This window comes from Hypomesus nipponensis, chromosome 10 (genome assembly GCF_054491055.1).
Source record: "Hypomesus nipponensis isolate SF chromosome 10, ASM5449105v1, whole genome shotgun sequence".
Lineage (NCBI taxonomy): Eukaryota > Metazoa > Chordata > Actinopteri > Osmeriformes > Osmeridae > Hypomesus > Hypomesus nipponensis.
The window spans coordinates 9,771,763-9,789,606 of NC_140370.1; the positions used below are offsets into that span (position 1 = coordinate 9,771,763).

Below are 17,844 nucleotides of genomic sequence, written 5' to 3' on the forward strand. Positions count from 1 at the left end.
GAGGACCAGAGTTGAAGACCTGCTCCAGCTTGCTATCATGGAAACAATCCAAATACACCAGCAACTATACATGATAACCTACAACTGAATGTTTTTTGTATTTTAACAGGCTTTACGAATTTGGACCCTCAAAATTAGTCCCACAAGCCATATAGGCTACAATTTAGCCTACAAATCTAAGCAGTATTTAAAATATGCTGAGCGGCCCTACCAATTAAATACTAAATGAACTGATTACCATCTGTGAGAAAGCGGTCAGCCCCTACGCCTGCTGTGCTAAACTGCAAATCAGGGGTGCCATGTAGGCTATCCCTTTTCTATCTAAAAGCGATCCCTACAAGGTTATGAAATGAATGCCATCTTGGCGCAACAGCGCTATAACATTAGGGCTTTAGGGCTCAGCGGGGCTTACCACTTGGTCGGTTTGAGCCAAGATGTCTCTCTACTGCAACTAGAGTAACCTTTCCCACCTTGGGGGAGGGAACCTCAACTACAGTGGGCAATACTTTCCGACTTCAACTGTTTTGAGTCTGGTTTTTGTGGTTTACACGCGGGCACTCTAAACTAAAAAAGAATTCAAAGGCGATTGTACCAGTGAGATTAGGTATGACGGATACAAACGGAAGGGTTTCGTGGGACTGTGCGTAAAGATGAGGATTCCTCCAGTGAGTATAATTAACGCTGTGAAATTGTTTTTCCCCCCCGTTTCATTTCTTAGATCGGTCTGCACTACACAATAGTTGTACTGGCGCACAGTTGTTTGTTATGGTCTGGTCAGTCATGTAGTTTAGAATGCATATTATGTGTGGAACCATGTAGAGCTATATTTTACATGACGTTAATGTTGTTAGCATCAACGCGGCAGGGTGTTTCATGATGTAGAGACATCACTTTATAATTTAAGATAGCTGTAAGATCCATTAGGGAAACGTTACCGAAGAATATCAACACAAGCTTTGGTGAAAATAGGAAGTACAGTAACCATAGCCATTATATCCCAACACTCAGATGACGATGACTGCCCATGTTGCCAGTGCAGTGCAGCAAGTAGCTGCTGCTGCTTGGCGCTCGACCTCACAACATTGCTGGTGCTAGCTAAATTGTAGCCACTGTACAAAGTGTACTACGCGTTGAATGTTCTCTTCTCGGTGACAGTGTGTATAGCTAACATTTGCATTATTAGTACAGGTTTTTTCTCATCATCTAACTTACGAATAACGGATTCAAATTATAAAACCAGCACAAGGCCTCCTGAGTAGATTTTGTATTGGCTTAGCTATAGCTATATATACTGTAGCTAACATAAATTACCGCAGCGAAGAAACTGATAAATTGAAGTTTGTGGTTCCAATTACAAAACTAATTATAGGTAGGCATAGTAGTGTTATGCATTTTTTCAATGTAAAGACAGAAGAAAAACAAAGATATACTATGTTAGTGTCACTTTACTGATCTCGTTATGGCCTGGTCCAACCCAGTAACCCAGCAACGCCGTTCAGCTGACTTGCAACAATATTTTAAGCAATAGGAAAATTAATAAGCCAAGAAAAACTTGTCAATCTGTCGAACCTGTGACACACTTGTAAAATTAGTGTCAGCAGCTAAGTCAGTTTCTTGCTCAATAAGCGGTTTAGCCTGCTTTGTAGGAACTTCTGATGTTCACCAATACTTTTTTTGTTGTTGCTTTACTTTGCTTGCTTGTCGTGACAGGATTGACCTACAGCAACATGAACAGACTAAACAGGCGAAACAGACTATTAGCCATAGTTTAGACAACAGACTAAAGTCTAGGTATACTTCTAAGATGTAGGTTACCGTACGCTTTCACAAAGTATTACATCGTCTCCAATGACAGAAGCCCAGCAGCCTGTTCCTGCCGGTTTTTGTCTCTTGGTGTTTAAATGTAGATCAAAGCATGGGGGAAAAGGGAATCTCGTAATAGCTGTTGACATTTGCTATGAAGCAAAATGCCTAAGAGCCACTTTCGTTGACAGATAGGCGGACACTTTTTGTACCTTCTCCTAGCGTAAAATCTCAGCGGATTAGTTATTTTGGACGTTTTTTAAATCCTAGTTATCACGTTGAATGAAGCTAGTAGGCCTATCCTCTGTCTGTATGGGGATTCCACTGATAGGAATTTTAGTTTTTTTAAATAAATGTATGTCATGTGGCTAGTTAATGCAAGTTTGTATGTTAGAGTTAGACCATTCTTAAAGAGGGGAAGTAATCATTTTAGTCATCCTGTGACCACCCCACAATGGCTTGGCTAAGCAGATATATATGGGAGCAATAGGAAATGAGGCATGTAAAGACAGGGGACTTAATACACTTTCATGTTGTATTATTCCTGCTTTTTTGTGAGCTCCAGAATGCTCTTGTCATTTAATTCTAATCCCAGCCTGTCCAATCAAGCCTGGAGAACAATGGTAGAATATTATGTTACCATAATGGACCAACAGTATAGATGAATTAGATATTTTAGGCATTAAATGACATGGACCTGAATTTCTAGTTGTTTTTTTTTGTCAGATTGCATGTGAATGTCAGCTCACCTGCCCTGTTTTGTGGTAGAGGCAGATTGTACAGCAATTACTCATAAACTCATTAGCTTGAGGAGTAGGGTTAGAGATTCAGGTTGTTGTTGTTGGAATAGAAAGGCAGTAACCTGTGTAACCACCCTGGCCTATCTAAGGCCCTGTACAACTATATGTCCCTATGTATGCTCTCTATTTCACAGACACGCTCCTGCACGCAAAGTGATTGTTTAAAACATCAAACCAAGTTTACAGTATAGGTCTAAAAATACAACTCCTTCACTTACTTTGACTAAAGATGCATTATTCAGGGCCTTTGCAGGGTAATTAAATCTTAATCAGGGACAGCTCCTGTCCTCATGGAGAAGTGTGTGTCTGTGTGAGTTCTCAAGCATTCACACAGTCTGCTACTAGGACTCGTGAGAGATTTGAGTCGCTCTCAGTCAGATTTAATAGTAAAATTGCCAGAAGTTGAATGGGTTCTTTCCTGGATGTCCCAGGATTCCTTTTCATGTGCAGTAATTAGGTCAGACTTTTTTCGCCTGAGTTTACCATTTTGTCTGAAAGGGTCAGTTTGACAATAGTGTTGATGAAATTAGCCTTATCCTCTTCTTTCTTGTACTTCTGAGGAATTCTTGCAATGCCTGCCTTTGTTTCCGAGGGCCGTTCAGATACAACAGTAGAAGCAGATGTTGAAACTATTTGGTTGTATTAATCTCAAACTGATTTAAAACAGAGAATCCATCTGACAGATTGGTGAGATTCTTGTGTAACGACCCCTTGTTCGTGTCTTGCTTATCTGTGACGTTAACTGGAGATGTCACTGTGCTTTGGAAGCCGCGTTTTTTTTAATTATCCAGTGCTCCGCGACAATGTCATAGCCTGCACCATCTTGACCACGCTGCCCCACAGTGGGATGTACAGCGAGCACATCATTATGACTCGAGCTTTGTGTGCTGCTGTATTATTCATGTTCCTGGCCAATTTAGTGAAGGGTGCCTTTACAAAGGGAGTGTTCCACTTTTTAGACATGGGTGTTTGGTTCTCCTCAAGGGAGTGTCCCTCTTCAGCCCTGTGCATGGTGTGGACAGAACCGTGGGCTCCTCCTTGTGCTCCACTCTGCCTGTGTCTTCGCTGCTTTGTGCTGACAGCATGTCGACGGCTGCATCTTAAACGGAGTGGAAAATGTGTTGATTCTGCTCTTTCCTATCCCTTTCGCGCTGCGGAATATGTGATGCCATCAACGTAATCCGCGCTTGCTGTCGTCCTCGCGGGTGTGACCCTCAACTTCACCCAAGCCACGTTCATTGTGAGGCATCTCTTGGAGGCAGTGGATAGGAGAAGTCCGCTTTACAGTACACCCACTTAACGGTGGTTAAGTGTTCATCTCTAAAACATACCCGCACAGTCTTCCATCACGGACATGGCTCGAGCTCACACTAGTTATGACCAACACTAGACTACCAGAGATGGTACATAATCAAGCAGAGCATGATGGGTCCCATACTGATTGCGATGTTCCTGCTGCAGGTATGGGCGCTGGGCGCGTGCCAGACTGGATGAAGTGAGGTCTGAGAGAGAAGCGTGCTGAGAGGAACACTACCTGGGACTGTCGAGGAGGACCTCTGAGCAGGTGAGAACGTCACATTAGCCAGGGAGCCGAGCACACAGACCAAAATAGACAGGCACAAATCTGTCTAGTTTCTACTTTCTGTCCAGTCCTATTTAATACGACTGCATGATGATTCCTAATGTCCCACCCAGGTTCACACAGCACTCGGCAGGGTGGAGCTTCCTGACTCATGGAGAATTACTTCCAGGCAGAGGCCTTCAACCTGGACAAGGTGCTGGATGAGTTTGAGCAGAACGAAGGTGCGAGAACACAGACGGCGTCAGACAGAACGTTGACTTCGCTCACATCACATGCCTTATCGATGTGACGAAAATAACATGGGCGAAGGTTGTGACGTGGGGATTGAAGGATCGCGGAAGTTCAAGGACAGCATGAAGCTGGTGCTCTAGTTGGTGCATAATGACAGACCCAGCGGTGGCCAGAGCGGGTTATGGATTCATTGGATTAGCTTTTTCCCTTGGGGCGAGGGGCAACGATGTAATTGGTGGCATTTTCACATGAGAGAGCGTAAACATTTTTGGTGGACATGAGACATTGTGGTAGGGGTGTGTCTCATGACAGAGTTTTTAGGTGGATGGAGTATGAGTACACTCACACAAACACACAAACACACACACACTAACAAACAATTTGGTGTGCCTGCCTCGTTGAGAATTCTGAATGTGATCTGACTGAGTGATTATCGGCGTGTCCTTTGCCAGAGATCCAACGTTGTAGATTCCGTGTGTGTGCACATGGAAGGAGGGAGCGATAGAAAACACGGTGGAGCGTGTGCTTAAACAGCTTAGTGTGAATCCCAATGAGGGAGAAGAATGGTGTGAACCTGAGGCTCGCTGTACTTGTTTTGGTGAACTGGGTGTTACACTGGCCGAGCATTGATGGTGTGTGTGTGTGTGTGTGCGTGTGTGCGTGTGTGCGTGTGTGCGTGCATCTGCTTGTGTTTGTATGTTTCATGGAGGCTAATGGTAAGGACATGCCCTCCCACATTCTGAAGCATTCATGTGTCAGGTTGACTGATGGATCCCAAGGGGCGGAGACAAGTATTGGCCCAGTTTCAGATGCTAATTACCTAATCCACCCCAACCTCATTTCTCAATCCATCCACTCCTCCCTTGTAACTCACACACCAGAGGCTGTTATCTATTTCCTCTCCTTTGCTATTTGATTTCTAAGCTCCTGGTTTCACTGCTATCTCATATCTTCCATCCTGTGTTATTGGATTACATTCTCCTATGTACTGATTAATCACCTCTCATCTTTCTTTCTTTTTCTTTCTTCTCCACAGATGAGACGGACACTCCCACGCTCTCTGACGCCAAGTGGACCCAGATTCTGGCCCCGCCGGCTCACCTCCTTTCTCTGAACCCCGCCCTGGCCCACTCCGACCTGAGCCCCCAGGAGAGCCCACTCCCCTTCAAGACCCTTTCTGACGCCCCCTCCAGCGGCTCCCCGGGGGCGGACCCCAAGCGCCTCCCCGGGCCTGACCCTCCGTCCTGGGGGGAGGAGCGGCCGGCCGACGTCCACAGCCCCCCTCTCCCCCAGCCCAATATTGGCAAGCTGGTGGGCACAGACGACCACTCGCCGCCGCCTGTGTCTACCCATAGCACCCTGGAGAACGGCTGCCCCGCCAGTCCCGCCGGCCACAACCTCAACGGGCTCGGCGAAGAGCCACGGTACTGCGGCAGCCCCTCTCCTCCCCCTTCTGACCTCCACCAGCCTGCTGCCTCAGACCTGCGGCCTCATGCCTCAGAGAAGGAGAGGGGGGCCCCCATGGGAGGAGGAGTGGCCTCCCATCTAAGTCACACACGTTTCACCTTTGAGGAAGGACTGGAGGGGAAGGGGCTGATGACAAACGAGGGCCGACCTTTCGAGCCGGAGGGCACAGGGAGACCCATCCCAAAGTGTGCCAAAGACGAAGAGGCCTCGGCGGCTGGAATGGAGGACACCGGCGATGACGAACATATAGCTGACGATGAACGCCGTGGAGGAAGTGTTGAAAATGGAGGAAGGGTGAGTTGGAGCGGTGGAGAGGACAAAGAGGGCATCCTCTCCTGTCAGAAGGAAAGGCTGAGGGTGGAGAAGGTAAAGGATGCAGGTGGCGTGGTGGAAGATGCCCCCCCGGGCCCGCAAGGGGCTGTCCCTAACGGAAGGGCCACGCAGAGACAGGAGGAAGGTGAGGGTGGCGGTGGGGACAGGGAGGAAGGCAAAGAAGAGGGCCCCCCGCCCTCGAAAGAGGACTCTGTTACGGAGGAGAAGGAGATGGAGGAGAGTAAGCAGGAGAGCACAGAGGGAGGAGGAGGAGGAAGAGGGGGGGCTGGAAAACTCAACAACAGCCGTGTCCAGCCAGTCAGTGTGCCCTATGGAGGAGCGCGGCCCAAACAGCCAGTCACCCTCAAGCTCCAGATCCCCCGCCCCCTGTCGGGCCAGGTGCAGAACCAGCTCTGCCCTGCCCCGGCCAGCAAAAACAAGAACCTGGAGAACCAGAGTCGGACTGGCGGAGCCACGGACCCGGCCCTTGTCGTCGGAGGAGGAGAGCTGGACGCAGCGGGGATGAATGGAGACTCGGAGGAGTCTCCCTCAGGCCTCCTCGTGTCCACGGGGAGCCCTGATAACGACCTGCAGGCTGGCCAACAGGGGGCGCTGTCCAGGAAGGCCCTCAGCTCTCTGGGGGAGGTAGCACCTGTGTGGGTGCCTGACTCCCAGGCACCCGTCTGCATGAAGTGTGAGGTCAAGTTCACCTTCACCAAGAGGAGGCACCACTGCAGAGCCTGCGGCAAGGTCAGCGCGTCTCTCTGATGCGGCGTGCGTGTGCGTGCGTGCGTTACTGTGTGTGTGTTTGTGTAGCAGCGATGTATAAATACTTCCAGCAATATCATTTCCATAAAAATTTGCATGAATTCACTGTACAGGGGTTCGGCTATTGCTGGGCTGTGGATGGAATACTTGGGATCCAGTATGTGGATATTGCAGGTAGCTTAATAGCTCGTCACCGCAGGGTCTTGGCTTCTATAGTGTGTGAGCCGAGATGTGGTCGCTGACACTGCACTGAGTAATAGCTGGGCTGCAGTGTGAACACTGATTCATTTCCCAAGGCGGTAAACAAACCGACATGCCCGCTACTGGAGCTGGGAAGAGCTAACACAGCAGTAACGCTGACACAACACTGGCCAAAGAATAGACACACTAAAGAGAAACAATGGTGAGGGTACAAAGTTAGACTTGATGAGGTTGAGATGATGTAAGGATGAGGACCATCTTACCGTCTGCTCTAAACCAGTCGTGGTGATCCTAGATGCATGCAGGGAGCAAACATGGATGCATAATTGCTGAACTGGAGTGTGTGTGTGTGTGTGTGTTGACGTGTGTCCACACGCAGGTGTTCTGTGCGGCGTGCTGCGGCCTCAAGTGCAGGCTGACGTACATGGACGGGAAGGAGGCTCGAGTGTGTGTCACCTGCCACTCTGCCTTGATGAGCGGTGAGTGGCTGGAGGCCGTCTGTCACGGTGCTGCTCACTCGTCTCTGTTGTCAGCTTGTGGCTGGAGGGGATGACTGCCCCGGCCCTTCAGTACCGCCCGGAGAACCAGCCCACTCCCTAACCCACTGGTTGAGACGACAGTCATTCTTTGTTTACTGCAACAACAACAAAAAATCCCTGTCATGTGAAATGATCCTTCATCTCCCCCTGACCCCCCCCCCTTTCCATGCCCCCCCCCCCCCCCCCTCCCTCTCAGCTCATTCATGGGACAACATGGCATGTGGCATCAACCAGAGCCCAAACCCCAACAACCCAGCAGAGTACTGCTCCACCATCTCCCCCCTGCAGCAGGCCCAGGCCTCAGGGGCGCTCTCCTCCCCTCCACCCACCGTCATGGTGCCCGTGGGCGTCCTCAAGCAGCCCGTCTCCGAGGGTAACGCCTGCTCCATAAACATCGCTCACGTCATCACGTGCTTTCATCTAGGATCTTCGTCATCATCGCCTGTGTGTGTGTGTCCCTGCATTTCATCCATCATTGAGATGTCGCAGTAACGCGCGCTTGACTCCGAAACACTGGGGATTCGTGTCAAGAAACACATTCGACGTGTGTGTGTGTGTGTGTGTTCTGTGTTGCAGGGTGTCTTCCGCGGGAGCAGAGGAGGGTGTGGTTTTCTGACGGGATCCTGCCCAACGGGGAGACTGCAGAGTCCCCCATGCCTCCAGCTAGCAGTCCAGCGCCCTCTCAACCTCCAGCAGTCTCCCAGCTTTCCAGCAAATCTTCAGGCTCGGATTCCTCAGCGGTATGTTGGGGCAGCTGGAACCAAGAATGACAAAGCAGCCTGTACATTCTTGAATATAATCATAAACATCACATGTTATGACCAGCAAGGGATTTAAAAGGAGCCATCTCTAGTTGGTTCTGACCATAACGTAAGCCCTGGACTTACATCCTGAACCGTGTGCACAATTTATTCCCATAAGCAGTAGCACGGTCTAATGAGTTTAAAGATGACTAAACACAAAATGTAGTTAAGTTGTTTATGTGGGGCATGTGCTCACTGAACTCAGCTGCTGTCTGGATGACTCATGTCTCATCAGTATAATGGCGTCCTTATTTTAGCTTTTTGTCTGGGGTAACTTCTTCTTAGTCACCCTCTAGTCGTTCCTCCCAGTTTCCCCTACATGCGCCTGGTTGCGATGCCGTTCTGTGATGACAAACCCAGGAAGTCGCTCTTCAGAGATCAAGGCTTTGCCCACCAATGCGCGGTGCATTCTCGATGAAATGCATTTAGCATGGAATCGCCTAGACAAGGGCTCAGTTCACCAGTGTCCCGTTCCACTGGAGCAGAGGACGGCACCTGTCGCCTGTCTCTAACCCCCCCCCCCTCCCTCCCCCCCTGTTGGTCGGCAGGCAGCCCAGGCTCCTGTGGGCAGCTCTGTGGGCAGCTCTGTGGGCAGCTCCCTCAGCCTGATCCCAGAGGACGGCCTTCCTCCTATCCTCATCTCCACCGGAGTCAAAGGAGGTACGGGAGGCCACATCACAGGTGCCTGCACTCATCCTCACCATTGCAGCTGCCCCGCGCAGCACTGCACTGCTTCCTGTGTGTGTGTGTCTGTGTGTAACTTTGTCCATCTGCTTTTTAGTCTCAGCTTCTTTGTCCATCAGTCATGCGGAGGGGTTGGAGGAGGAGCGGGGTCACTGCTGTGACGCCTGGCTTGAAAAGGGCCGCTTTCGTTGGTTGGACTAGCTGTGGTGTCTGCCTGTGTTTGTTAACTTTGTCCGTCTGCTCAGACTACGCGGTGGAGGAGAGGCCCTCGGAGATGGTGCTGATGCAGCAGTTGGAGGAGGGGGGACCCGACCCCCTGGTGTTCGTGCTCAACGCCAACCTCCTGGCCATGGTCAAGCTGGTCAACTGTGAGTGTCCCCGCTACACCCCGTTTTCGATGTGTCATCTAAATGCATTGCGAATATAGTTGGCATGGGCTGGTGCTAGATGTTATTGCCGAGTGGAAGCAGTATGGGATCGTGAAGTGATGTTGCTTGACAGACTTCCTCTGTCTGACTCGACAGATTGCTTATCTGGCCTCTTCTCCTGCTTCCTTTTCCCCCGTAGATGTAAACAGGAAGTGTTGGTATGTGGCGACCAAGGGGATGCATGCGGTCGGGCAGGCCGAGGTGGTGGTTCTGCTCCAGTGTCTGCCTGATGAAAAGAGCATCCCCAAGGACATCTTCAGCCACTTTGTACAGCTCTACCAAGAAGCTCTCGCTGGTAAGACCGTTATGCCCGCCTCACAGATGGGCTCAGACGCGCAGCTCTACAAGGAGGCTCTCACTTGTACGACCAATAGATCCTCCTCGCAGCTAGACTCAGACACGCAGCTCGTCCGGGAGGCCCATTAAGATGAAAATAGGCCGCTCCGTCTGGAGGCCCTCGTGGGGGAAATTAGTAGTTCAGTCTTGAGGTCCGCAGGTGAAATCTATCCATGTCAGCCCAGGCTGCCCAGTTTAAATGAAGGTAACCCTGAAATGTTCTCATGCAGGGAACGCCATTCCAGCCCCACTTTCAGGTCCTCAGAGAGAACAGATGCATCTCTTTCCTGGAGGCCTTCCTTGTTAGAAATCAGGCCACTGCAGGGTTGTGGCTCGACCTCCTCCAGAAAGATTTGTCCAAACATTAGCATCCTGCTGCCAGGCTGTCTCCCTACAGGATTGGAATCCGACCACCGCTTTCTCTGTCATGCCACCGTGTGCTTCGTCCTAAAACGCTTCTTATTGGCTGACGTTGACGGCTCGCTCCCTCAGGCTTTCTAGTTACATATTCATAGCACACTGTGGCATAATCGGTCCGCTGGAAGCCAAGCATATTGTCTGTGTCTTCTCTGGTTCAGTCCCTGTCAGTCAGTGTCGGGATCTTAGACGTGCTCGCGTTAGCAGAGTTCTCTCCTGCCTGTTCTAGCTACACATGTGGTTGTGTGTTATCTAAAGCTAAATGTTCAGCTCTCTGTAAAAATAAATCAATCTAAATCTAATTGAGTGAGTAACAGTAGTTGAAGTTCAAGTTTAACTTTATTGTTGCGTATTATAAATGTGATGAAATACTCTGGCTCTCCCTGCCCTAACACAAGGAACACATCCCCGAAAAACAACAACAGCAACCGTTTTTCCGCCCTACGTAGACTAAGTGGATATTATAAACACAATATATAGGACATGATAATAACATAACACAACAATGTGAAGTGCAAATGTGTGTGTCAGATGCTGGTCAAGACTGGATAAGTTTCAGACTTGGTAAATTAGCTCACGAGAACTGGACATCTCTGTATGAAGCTAATCTTTTACTATATTATATAATAATAATAATAATAATAATACAGTATAATAATATATTATATAATTAACCAGAGTACACCTCAGCCTGTCAGATGAGTCCCTACAAAGGATCAACTGTGGACTCAGTCTCTCCTCCCTCCCATCTTCCCCTCTCTTCCCCCTCCCCTCCACCCCCCTCAACATGTCTCTCCCCCAGGCAACGTGCTGAGCCACCTGAGTCACTCGTTCTTCCCTCAGAGCTTCCTGGGCAGCAAGGAGCACGGGGGCTTCCTCTACATCAGCCCCTCCTTCCAGTCTCTGCAGGACCTGCTGCTGCCCAACCCGCCCTACCTCTTTGGCATCCTGGTGCAGAAGTGGGAGACGCCCTGGGCCAAGGTGTTCCCCATCCGCCTCATGCTGCGGCTGGGCGCCGAGTACCGATGTGAGTACACGGGCTCTCGCCGGTTGAGGGGAGCCGGAGACAGAGCGGCCACAGAGCTCAGGGTCAGCAGGGTGGTCTGAGAGCCGGAGGCGGTCATGGAGGTGGTGGCTGGGTGTGCCGTCAGCTGGATGAGCTGGGGCTGAGGGGTGGAGAGGTGGGGGTGAGCAGTGCTGAACTAGAGCACCATGGGGTTCTCCTGCTGCTGCTGCCCCACCTGCACCACCTGATGGGAGGCCAGCTGGAGGAGTTGGGGCTGGGAAGAGTTCATTTGGGTCTGTGTGGAGAGGGACAATACCATATGGTGCAGGGGGGTGAGATCTCCTTGGCTCCCCTGGCTTACAGGGGGCAGGGTGGGAGGAGAGACCCCAGACACCGTCTCCAAGACTGGGGGAGGAGTGGGGATTAGGGTCCCTGCATTGGCAGCCAAAGCCTCAGCTATGAGGACCTCGGGGTGGCTCTTGGCATTGTGAGCCACCACACAGTCCTTCGAATTCTCGCCGGTGTCGAATTCAGAAACCCGGTCAATCAAGGGGGTGACTTGACGTTTTGAAACGCCTTACTTTTTAAAAAGAAATTCTGCAAGCAGAAGTTGAGAGGGATTGTAGAGGATTTTCCAGAAGATGCAGTTATTGAGTAAATCCTCTCAGAGTTAGGCCTGCCAGAGCAGCAAGGAAGCTGGTTCAGTTAAGCCTCACATACTTACAGCCCCGTCTGGGAGGACAGAGTGCACTAAAGAATCCACTTGTGCTGAGTCTCTGAAACAGCCTCTCGGCACAGGCAGAATATGAATCTGTGTCTCACCTTTTGCTCTGATGATTTAGTGTGTCTCGGGATGCTGGTGAATCAAGTCAACTTTGACGTCTAATGAATATGACAGCTGAGTATCAAATGGAGGTCTATGAAGGACTGTGTTTAAGGGTAATACACTGGTTAGTTAGTGAAGTTGGTGGGAACATACTTTTGATGTGCTTTTGTTACATTTCAAAGCTGCTTTCAGAGATAATGAGAAAAATGGCAGTTTAAATGGCTTTGCTTTGAGGCATATGCAAGTGAAAAGATGTCTTATTATGCCTGTACTGTGGATTAGGAGACTTCTTCTCCACTGTAGGCGGTTTCAGCTCACTTTGATGTCTGTGTGAAGACTTGACTGGCTATGCTGGGGTGAATGTGGGCTGTGAGTCACTGTCACTCTAACTTAATAACAACTGGATGTTGTGCTTTGCAGTCTATCCTTGTCCACTGTTCAGTGTACGATTCAGAAAACCCCTGTTTGGAGAAACTGGTCACACCATCATGAACCTGCTTGCAGTAAGACTGTTTGTCTACTTCTTTGTTACTGTAATTAATACAAATGTAAAAGAGCATTTCCCATGGTTAACCTGTCTGAGGGGTTCTTTTAGTGAAGGCCATTTTGTATCCTCAGTCTAACCACAGTCCTGTTCTCCATCTCCAGGACTTCCGTAACTACCAGTACACGTTGCCTGTGGTGAAGGGTCTAGTGGTGGACATGGAGGTGAGGAAGACCTGCATCAGAATCCCCAGCAACCGCTACAATGAGGTGAGGGTCTCCACCCCGCTCCGACACCACACTCAGGATGTCCAGTAGGTCTGACCTGAGGAACCTGTAGGTTTTGGCCTTGGGGTGTGGTTGTCATGGCATCAGTGCCATTTGTATCATGTCCAGCCACTTTGCATAAAGTGATACACAGAGTGTGATTGTGATAGAGAGGCTTTGCTGGTTGCTGTGCTTGGCCACAGACCTACTGACAGATGGGTTCTCAGCAATATGAAGTATGGGCCATTTGACAACAGCTTGTTTGAGAGCTCTTAACACAGCATGTGGTTAAAATGCTCCAGATTTTCTTTTTATTTCTGCCATGTAAATGGCAGCTTTGAAGGAAAATGGGTTGAATAGTCGAAAGTACAGAGAAGTTGAATATTTCCATTAAGGATTTAAGAGGCTCCATTTGATATAATATCGGGCTTTAATAATTTGTTTTGTTGCCATAATATCCTATTGTCAAATAAATGTAAAATGTGACTGAAGCCATGTGGTTTTTGCTACAGTCAGTCAACAGGCAGACCACTAACCCAGTTTTCCTACTATGTCATGAATTATACAATGATATTGGATGTCTCCTCCAGCTAATGAAGGCCATGAACAAGTCCAATGAGCATGTGCTGGCTATGGGGGCTTGCTTCAATGACCGCGCTGACTCCCACCTGGTGTGTGTGCAGAATGACGATGGCAACTATCAAACACAGGCCATCAGTATTCATCACCAGCCCCGCAAAGGTAAACTTGAGACACACACACACACACATGACACACACACATTGGACCATACCCTGTGGCTTGAATCTTCCTTATTTCTTTCCAGTTACTGGCGCCTGCTTCTTTGTCTTCAGTGGTGCTTTGAAAGCTTCATCTGGATACCTGGCCAAGACCAGCATTGTAGAAGGTGACAACAACTGTGGTCAATCATGGCTCTTCCATGTAGCTGTACCAAACATCAACAGTATCGACATCTCATCTAATGGATGCAAATATTTCCTTAAAATGCCACATCCTCTTAAAACAGATGAAGTGTTTTGTCCGAGCAGAGAATTGTGTTCTCAAAATATGTGAGAAGGTGAAGGACAATTTCTCTGCTTTGCAGATGGGGTGATGGTGCAGATCATGGCAGAAACCATGGACTCACTACGGCAAGCGCTGAGGGACATGAAGGACTTCACCATCACATGTGGCAAGACCGACCAGGAGGAGAACCAGGAGCATGTTCACATCCAGTGGACAGAGGATGACCACAACATCAACAAGGGGTGAGGGACGTTTTTGGAGTACTGTTTTATGTGTGTCCTTCTCTCTATTCACCTAATGTGAACTTCGAATCGAAAACTTCACTCACATCCTGGTTTTAGAGTCATCAGCCCAATCGATGGGAAGTCGATGGAGTCCATCACCAGCGTCAAGATCTTCCATGGCTCGGAGTTCAAGGCCAATGGCAAGGTCATCCGCTGGACAGAGGTGTGTCCCCCTTACCACCAGGAGGGTGATGTAGTCACTCACACATACACACACACACACACATACACACATACACACACACAGCTACCTTCTACCTCACCCTGATAACTGTGGTTCCTGCAGGTGTTCTTCCTCCAGAGTGAAGACCAGCCCAACGGTCTGAGTGATCCAGCCGACCACAGCCGGCTGACGGAGAACGTGGCCCGGGCGTTCTGCATGGCGCTGTGCCCACACCTCAAACTGCTTAAGGAGGATGGCATGGCCAAGCTGGGGCTGCGGGTGACCTTGGACTCTGACCAGGTGAGGGGTCGAGGCAGAGGAAGACCATTGGAAGGCTCAGATAACTGGATCAGTGAGGTGTGCGTAGTGGTTCTATGGGTCAGGCAAAATGTGAATCAATTGCATTGTAGCCTTCTGTATTCATCATGGTCTATAGAGTGTATACTAAAGGATGAAATACTACATTTTAGTTGACATAATAAATACATAGAAATTGCCATTCACTAGAGTTCATGACATAAGTGTATCAAGGATGAAGGTTTCACAGGAGAGGTTGTTGTGCTTGGTTCAGGTGGGCTACCTGGCGGGCAGCAACGGCCAGCCCCTGCTGCCTCAGTACCTGAGCGACCTGGACGGCTCCCTCATCCCCGTCATCCACGGAGGCGCCTGTCAGCTCAGCGAAGGCCCCGTCGTCATGGAGCTCATCTTCTACATCCTGGAGATCATCTCGTAGGGGCAGGCCACCCTCCCCTGCCCTCTCAACAGGCTTCATAAGACTTCTGTCGTCTGCCTCACCTCCTCGCTGTTCTTTTTGTCCTACCGTCCCTCACCCAGTTTGGTCATCCATCCCCCGTCCACACGTTTGTGATTCAAAGAGCCCGAAAGCTGTGCTGGGGTGACGCGTTCCTCCACTCCATGTATGCACCATATCTATTCTGCTGCTGGACCCAGGGTACCTGGAGGAACTCTTAGCAGGACCACAGATCCATCCACCCTCCTCCTACTCATCCCCAATGAGGTGCTGTCTAGACTGACCTTCACCCTTCCCCTCCACCTAAGGCCCAACCATTCCTCTCCAGTTACACTGTGGTAGCCAGAGGTCCTTTTGGGTGAAAGCAGAAGCACTGCAGCCTGGGTAATGTCTCCTCAGGCCTCTTTGTAGCATGGATGCCCTATCAACTTCCAGGGAGAGGCATGAAAGGCCAGCATTGGGCCTAATGGGGGTTTTCCTCTGACAGGGACCCAACAACATGTTTGCCTAGTGAGGAATTAGGGAACGAGCCATGGAGATAAAGGTCGAGAATAAGCGAGAGTGCCTCCGCTTGGTGATGCTGTTTGTTTGCACTCTGGTGCACAGTGCCTGCAACAGATCAGTCTCCTATGGGAAGCAGAAATATCTTCTCTTAGCTTTATCGAATAATCACCAGATGCTTTATTCCATGACATGGATAAGAGGTTTTGTTTTGTAACTAAGTGTATGATTTTCTAGACAGCACTGTTGCTCAATTATAGCCCCACTTCTGTAGCTTAGGATTTAAGTTTTAATGAAGTGCTGTGTAAAACAACTCCTCTGAACAATATTCTGTGAATTCAACAAAACAGCAGACTGTTGAATTCCACAAGTTTAAGCACCCTTATGGCAAGGGTTGTGTAAGAGAAAAAAAAAGGTTTCGATGCTTTACTTACAAATATATATATAAAAGGAAGAATGGACCTCTAGGATGACAAAGGTATTTTCAACACCATTCATAAGCCCCAGCCCAGATCCTCTCCCAATGACAAAAAAAGAGGAAGCTGTCTTGCAAGGACTACCCCAAATACCCAGAAAAATGATTCACACCAACATGCTTCTCCCTCAGCTTCCACTGCCCTGGAAGTATCCGATCCCTGGTTTAGTATGGTGTGCACAGACGTGTGGGACATAACGGCAGTTTTAAAATGATCAAACTGACAGATTTGACAAACATTATTGAACTGACAAAAGAAAAGAAAAAAAACTGTAAAAAATGCAGAAGCAGTGCACTGGATTCTAAGCCATTTACGGGAGAATAAAACAAAAACCACCTGACAGACTGGAGTAGGGGGCAGCCACAGTGCCTGAAGCGATCAGAAGTTTAACTACAGATATAAATTGAGACCCTTGTTCAGAAAAAGTAAGTCCTGATTTAACTTGTGAGTGTCTATAATGTGTTTAAATATGGCTACTAAAATATCATTTCAACCTCTGGCTCAAAGATCTTTCAGGGCCCCGCCCTTTGAAAAGACAAGAATGTATTTCTCCTGTTGCTGAAAAAAGCAGTATTTCTGCATTATTTTTTTGTTTGTTTTTACTGATTTGTGGATTCTTGTTGCTAATTGGCAAATAAGCAGAAACCATGTATGGAACATATATTTAACACATCTGACACTTGTGAAATGTTTAATATCTCCCATCTTCAAGTTGATTTATAAAACTGAATTCAAAGGTTACAAATCAGTGCATATTCTATAATATGTAGTATTATTCTGGTTGTGTCCGGCATTTTAAACTAAACAATACTTTATACTGTATCATTACACCAGACAGCCATTACACCCACATAATTGGGTGCACCAAGACAAAAAGACAATCATCACGTAAAAAATCTGCTGAAGACCCAATGCATTGAGGATGCCTTTTGGTAACGCCTTTAATTGCTGTATAGAGTAGCCATCATGAAAAGCATTTATCAAACATTTCAGCGTTATGACCTGGGTTTTAAGGAAACTTAGATGACTGGTAATAGAAATAACTAATATTCTCCAGTTCTCTGCCTGAGTTGTGTTTTACATGTCATATATCAGTGTCTCCACTACTGCCCTCTATGTAAGTCAGTGGACATTTATGATATGGTGAATATGGCTATAAACCTGTGACTTCAAGAAGAGAAATCTCAATTCTTATTTTTCCTCCAGGTAAATTTCCTAAAGGTCAAATGTGGTTTTCCATAAATTATTTTGGTAAGTGTGCAATACCCTATATCTAAAAGGTGCAATTGTTTTCTTGGTAGTAGTTTTTGATTCAATGATTAAGGACATTGCCAGAACTCTGAACACTGCATGCTTATAGAAACAAATGAACTTGCAATTATGGAGAGCTGAAATATCTCACCATTTTGTGTTCTGTGGATCCATTCCAATCAAATATCCATTCATATAATCCTGAAAGTTGAGTTTCAAGTAAATAGTTTTTATTTTACATCAACAAAGAAATTATATGAATGAAAAGCCAAAAACCCTGTACATCTTTTCTTTATTGTACACTACAAATGTCAATAAAAGCAGTCTTTATCAAAAACTGTAGTATATGTATAATAAAACTTATAGAAAATTGAATTCTGCTTTTTTGCTGCTGTTATTATGTTAACATGTAATGATGGAGGCCGCATGAAGCTATCTA

At 48.0% G+C, this 17,844-nt stretch overlaps 1 protein-coding gene across 2 annotated transcripts; it reads left to right on the forward strand.

Annotated features, from left to right (window-relative positions):
• Window positions 1-428: 428 nt before the first annotated feature.
• On the forward strand, window positions 429-17,742 carry zfyve9a (zinc finger, FYVE domain containing 9a). Of its 2 annotated transcripts, none has more exons than XM_084706850.1 (19): window positions 429-665; window positions 4,065-4,167; window positions 4,299-4,406; window positions 5,453-6,945; window positions 7,544-7,643; window positions 7,900-8,076; window positions 8,280-8,443; window positions 9,055-9,187; window positions 9,436-9,558; window positions 9,758-9,913; window positions 11,174-11,398; window positions 12,624-12,706; window positions 12,852-12,956; window positions 13,544-13,694; window positions 13,780-13,860; window positions 14,059-14,221; window positions 14,321-14,426; window positions 14,550-14,726; window positions 14,998-17,742. In XM_084706850.1, the coding sequence occupies exons 3-19, from the start codon at window positions 4,337-4,339 to the stop codon at window positions 15,157-15,159; spliced, it is 3,669 nt and encodes a 1,222-aa protein (XP_084562976.1). In that variant the 5' UTR covers window positions 429-665; window positions 4,065-4,167; window positions 4,299-4,336; the 3' UTR covers window positions 15,160-17,742. The 2 variants fall into 2 exon arrangements, with proteins under 2 accessions (XP_084562976.1, XP_084562977.1); XM_084706851.1 differs by having other exon boundaries at window positions 9,055-9,166.
• The last annotated feature ends 102 nt before the right edge of the window (window positions 17,743-17,844 follow it).